We start from the raw sequence: 6,000 nt of genomic DNA, 5'->3' as shown, positions 1-6,000 counted from the left end.
GCCTGAAACGTCGATTTTGAAGCTCCTTGGATGCTGCCTGAACTGCTGTGCTCTTCCAGCACCACTAATCCAGAATCTGGTTTCCAGCATCTGCAGTCATTGTTTTTATCACACAGCAACAGATAAACCGTGACCCACTGAACCACTGCAGCCCAGGCAGCAGCCCTTGTGACACATCCACTACTGAATAATCAAATAAAGATCAAAAACACTGCAGATGCTGGAAATCAGAAACAAAACTGAAGCTGCTGGAAAAGCTCAGCAGATCTGGCAGCATCCGTGAAGAGAAGTCAGAGCCAGGGTTTTGGGTCCGGTGACTCTTCCTCAGAGCTGTTAACTCTGATTTCTCTTCAACCCCATATCATTTCCCAGAGCAATCTGCTCGGTCTTGAGTTCTGCAGTCAATATGAAGATGGTTGTCAATGTGCGCCAGTAATGCTGTATTGAGTATTGTCACGTTGAAATGGTGGGATGTCCTTGAGGTACAGGTCACTGCATCAAGGTGTTCTACAAATTTCAAATCACGAGACTGCTACAAAGGACCAATTCCACAGGGAAGTCTCAGACAGCCACAAGGGGCTCAGACAGGGACAAGGGAAGTCTCAGACAGCCACTAGGGGCTCAGACAGGGACAAGGGAAGTCTCAGACAGCCACAAGGGGCTCAGACAGGGACAAGGGAAGTGTCAGACAGACACAAGGGGCTCAGACAGGGACAAGGGAAGTCTCAGACAGCCACAAGGGGCTCAGACAGGGACAAGGGAAGTCTCAGACAGCCACTAGGGGCTCAGACAGGGACAAGGGAAGTCTCAGACAGCCACTAGGGGCTCAGACAGGGACAAGGGACGTCTCAGACAGCCACAAATGACTCAAACAGGGACAAGGGACGTCTGAGACAGCCACAAGGGACTCAGACAGGGACAAGGGAAGTCTCAGACAGACACAAGGGGCTCAGACAGGGGCAAGGGAAGTCTCAGACAGACACAAGGGGCTCAGACAGGGGCAAGGGAAGTCTCAGACAGCCACTAGGGGCTCAGACAGGGACAAGGGACGTCTCAGACAGCCACAAATGACTCAAACAGGGACAAGGGACGTCTGAGACAGCCACAAGGTGCTCAGACAGGGACAAGGGAAGTCTCAGACAGCCACAAGGGGCTCAGACAGGGACAAGGGAAGTCTCAGACAGCCACAAGGGGCTCAGACTGGACAAGGGAAGTCTCAGAAACCCACAAGGGGCTCAGACAGAGACAAGGGAAGTCTCAGACAGCCACTAGGGGCTCAGACAGGGGCAAGGGAAGTCTCAGACAGCCACTAGGGGCTCAGACAGGGACAAGGGACGTCTCAGACAGCCACTAGGGGCTCAGACAGGGACAAGGGAAGTCTCAGACAGCCACAAGGGGCTCAGACAGGGACAAGGGAAGTCTCAGACAGCCACAAGTGGCTCAGACAGGGACAAGGAAAGTCTCAGAAAGCCACAAGGTGCTCAGACAGGGACAAGGGAAGTCTCAGATAGCCACAAGGGGCTCAGACAGGGACAAGGGAAGTCTCAGAAAGCCACAAGGGGCTCAGACTGGACAAGGGAAGTCTCAGAAAGACACAAGGGGCTCAGACAGGGGCAAGGGACGTCTCAGACAGCCACAAGGGGCTCAGACAGGGACAAGGGAAGTCTCAGAAAACCACAAGGGGCTCAGACAGGGACAAGGGACGTCTCAGACAGCCACAAGGGGCTCAGACAGGGGCAAGGGAAGTCTCAGACAGCCACTAGGGGCTCAGACAGGGACAAGGGACGTCTCAGAAAGCCACAAGGTGCTCAGACTGGACAAGGGAAGTCTCAGACAGCCACTAGGGGCTCAGACAGGGACAAGGGAAGTGTCAGACAGCCACAAGTGGCTCAGACAGGGACAAGGGAAGTCTCAGACAGCCACAAGGGACTCAGACAGGGGCAAGGGAAGTCTCAGACAGCCACTAGGGGCTCAGACAGGGACAAGGGAAGTCTCAGACAGACACAAGGGGCTCAGACAGGGACAAGGGAAGTCTCAGACAGCCACAAGAGGCTCAGACAGGGACAAGGGACGTCTCAGACAGCCACAAGGTGCTCAGACAGGGACAAGGGAAGTCTCAGACAGCCACTAGGGGCTCAGACAGGGACAAGGGAAGTCTCAGACAGACACAAGGGGCTCAGACAGGGACAAGGGAAGTCTCAGACAGCCACAAGAGGCTCAGACAGGGACAAGGGAAGTCTCAGACAGCCACAAGGGGCTCAGACAGGGACAAGGGAAGTCTCAGACAGCCACATGGGGCTCAGACAGGGACAAGGGAAGTCTCAGACAGCCACAAGGGGCTCAGACAGGGACAAGGGAAGTCTCAGACAGACACAAGGGGCTCAGACAGGGACAAGGGAAGTCTCAGACAGACACAAGGGGCTCAGACAGGGACAAGGGAAGTCTCAGAAAGCCACAAGGGGCTCAGACAGGGACAAGGGAAGTCTCAGACAGACACAAGGGGCTCAGAGGGTTGAGAGTCTTTAAAACTCCTTGCCACAAAGAACATTGGGGGCAAAGACCGTGTGTATATTTAAGGCTGAGTCAGACAGATCATTCAGACAATCAAGGGTTACAGGGAAAAGGGGTGGAAGGAATGTCCGATCAGCCATGATTCCATTAAATGGCAGAGCAGGCTCGAGGGGCTGAATGACCTACTCCTGTTCCTAGTTCTTGTGATCTTGAATATCAATTGGGATAGCATTAGATAAAAAGGGGCAGTAATTTCTGATGGTAATTTCAGGAGAACATCCTTGATCAGTCCAACTGGAATGGAGGCTTTGCTGGAGCTGGTGTTGGGGAATGAGGTGGGTCAAGGAGACACGGGTTTGAGGGGGAGAAATGGGGTAAGACTGATCACTGTACAAAGTTGTGATTAGTAACAGAGATTAACAGGAAACAAACTGAGCTATTAAATTAGAAGAGGGTTAAGTGGAATGTGAAAGGGGGGCATCTTGCCAGAATAAAATGGAACCAGAGATGGCAAGTCGAATTTTAATGAACAATGGGTGATCTTTGAGGAAGAGATGATTCAGATACTGTTTTAAACGGGTGAACCCTGAGATTTAAACAATGACCCTTAGTTTTAGATTCTCCCACAGGAGGAAGCATCCCCTCCTCATCTACTCGAGTAAGACCCCCCCCCAGGGTTGTCTAATTAAGTTGCCTCTTAATCTTCTAACCTTCAGCAGATACAAGCCCAGTCTGTTCAAACTTTCCTCATAAGATAACCGCTCATTCCAGGGATTAGTCTGATAAACCTCCCCTGAACTGCTTCCAATGTTTCCTCCTCATTAGTCAATTCACTTGCTCACCTCATCTTGATGCTTCACTACCTCACACGTGTCTTCACTTCTGATGGAGTCTATCAGTCCCTCTCCAAGGCTCCTCAATGACTTCACATCATTCTGCAGAGTTTCAATCTCCTCACAGACCTCCTGGAATACAGAAACCAAAACCATAGAAACCCAACAACAACAGCAGCTAAGGGCACAGAGCTACAATTGATTAAAGGCAGTAATTCAATGAAGTGAGACAATGTGCTTAAGGTTTCTAATTGGTCAGAGCTAAGAAACAAGGTACCAAGGCTGGACCAGCTGTATTCAATAGGCCATGATCCGGTGGAAAATGTATAGAAGGACAGATTTGCTTGGAATTGGTCGGGATTTATGAGATTTATGACAGTAGAAGATTGGAATGACCCAAGTCATGAATGGCCTATAATTATGTTAAGGTCAGAAAAGGGAGGAACTTCTGAAGCAGGCCATTGAGGAAAGAAGCATTTTCACCCAGTGGGGAAGGTGACATTATTGAAGCTAGTCATGAGGATCGAAATTGGTTAAGTGCAGAATGCCAACTGGGATGGAGTATTGGGAACAGTGATCATAGTATCATCAGGTCCGTATTATATTTGGAGAACGAAAAGGAGCAATGTAGGATAAAAATGTTAACTGGAGATGAGTTAATTCCTGCAAATTGTGGAGGGATCTATCCAGGATAAAAAAAAAGAAAGAACTTTTGGATACTGGAAATCAGAAACACAAACAGAAATAGCTGGAAAAACTCAGCAGGTCTGACAGCATCTGTGGAGTGAAAGCAGAGTTTAAGGGTTGCTGCAGATTATATCTGTCATAAATACTGTTGGATGCGAATCCTATCAGATTGAATGGATTGGTTGGAGAGACAGTTGGTGGCAATAAGAAATTTGCAACAGCAACAGTATGTGATGGATGGCAGTTATAGGAAGGGGGGAAAGTCTCCGATACAGTCACATAGATGGGTTAACTCCAGGAAGGGTAAGAGAGGTAGGCAGCTAGTGCAGGAGTCTTCTGTGGCTATCCCCATTTCAAACAGGTATGCTGTTTTGGAAAATGTAGGGGGTGATGGATTCTCAGGGGAACGTAGCACGAACAGCCAAGTTTCTGGTATTGAGACTGACTCTAATGCAACGAGGGGTACGTCGGCTTCCAAGAGATCAATTGTGTTAGCGGACTCTCTGGTCAGAGGTACAGACAGACGTTTCTGTGGCCAGCAGAGAAAAAGCAGAATGGTGTGTTGTTTCCCTGGTGCCAGGATCAAGGATGTCTCAGAGAAGGTGCAGAATGTTCTCAAGGGGGAGGGGGACCAGCAGGAGGTCATTGTCCACATTGGAACCAACGATTTAGGAAGGGAAAAGGTTGAGATTCTGAAGGGAGATTACAGAGAGTTAGGCAGGAATTTAAAAAGGAGGTCCTCGAGAGTAGTAATATCTGGATTACTCCCAGTGCCAAGAGCTAGTGAGGGCAGGAATAGGAGGATAGAGCAGATGAATGCATGGCTGGGGAGCTGGTGTATGAGAGAAGGATTCTCATTTTTGGATCATTGGAATCTCTTTTGGGGAAGAAGTGACCTGTACAAGAAGGACAGATTGCACCTAAATTGGAAGGGGACTAATATACTGGCAGGGAAATTTGCTAGAGCTGCTCGGGAGGATTTAAACTAGTAAGGTGGGGGGGGCGGGGGGCACCCAGGGAGATAGTGAGGAAAGAGATCGATCTGAGACGGGTACAGCTGAGAACAGGAATGAGTAAAATAGTCAGGGCAGGCAGGGACAAGGTAGGACTAATAAATTAAACTGCATTTATTTCAATGCAAGGGGCCAACAGGGAAGGCAGATGAACTCAGGACATGGTTAGGAACATGGGACTGGGATATCATAGCAATTACAGAAACATGGCTCAGGGATGGGCAGGACTGGCAGCTTAATGCTCCAGGATACAAATGCTACAGGAAGGATAGAAAGGGAGGCAAGAGAGGAGGGGGAGTGGCATTTCTGATAAGGGATAGCATTACAGCTGTGCTGAGGGAGGATATTCCCGGAAATACATCCAGGGAAGTTATTTGGGTGGAACTGAGAAATAAGAAAGGGATGATCACCTTATTGGGATTGTATTATAGACCCCCAAGAGTCAGAGGGAAATTGAGAAACAAAACCAACGTGTCCCTCGTTGCATTAGAGCCAGTCTCAATACCAGAGACTTGGCTGTTCGAGATACGTTCTCCTGAGAATCCATCACCCCCTACATTTTCCAAAACAGCATACCTGTTTGAAATGGGGATATCCACAACAGACTCCTGCACTAGCTGCCCTTCCGAAAACTGCCATCCATCACATACTGTTGCTGCTGCAAACGTCTGAGCAGCTCTAGCAAATCTCCCTGCAGTATATTAGTCCCCTTCCAGTTTAGCTAGAATAAACAGAGTTGTTATCTCTGGATTGTTACCTGTGCCACGTGATAGCGAGGCAAGGAATAGGGAGAGATATCAGCTACAGGGATGGTGCAGGAGGGAGGGTTTTAGTTTCTTGGATAATTGGGGCTCATTCTGGGGAAGGTGGGACTTGTACAAACAGGACGGTCTTCACTTGAACCAGAGGGGTACTAATATCCTGGGTGGGAAATTTGCTGGTGCTATTCGGGTGGG

The 6,000-nt window shown here is 49.1% G+C and overlaps 1 protein-coding gene across 1 annotated transcript in view; it reads right to left on the bottom strand.

Moving 5' to 3' along the window:
* The window catches only part of LOC148146821 (microtubule-actin cross-linking factor 1, isoforms 6/7-like), a 99,574-nt gene that overhangs the window by 16,713 nt on the left and 76,861 nt on the right, over positions 1 to 6,000 (bottom strand). The window contains exon 9 of the mRNA XM_087996941.1: positions 3,354 to 3,476. Coding sequence (XP_087853067.1) covers positions 3,354 to 3,476 — 123 coding nt within the window. The remainder of the gene's footprint in view (positions 1 to 3,353; positions 3,477 to 6,000) is intronic.

Source organism: Chiloscyllium plagiosum, unplaced genomic scaffold, assembly GCF_037043375.1.
Source record: "Chiloscyllium plagiosum isolate Xiang-an unplaced genomic scaffold, Cpla_swu_hap1 HiC_scaffold_19, whole genome shotgun sequence".
NCBI classification, from domain to species: domain Eukaryota; kingdom Metazoa; phylum Chordata; class Chondrichthyes; order Orectolobiformes; family Hemiscylliidae; genus Chiloscyllium; species Chiloscyllium plagiosum.
The sequence above is the reverse complement of the archived record's forward strand: the minus strand, read 5'-3'. Positions and strand labels throughout refer to the sequence as shown.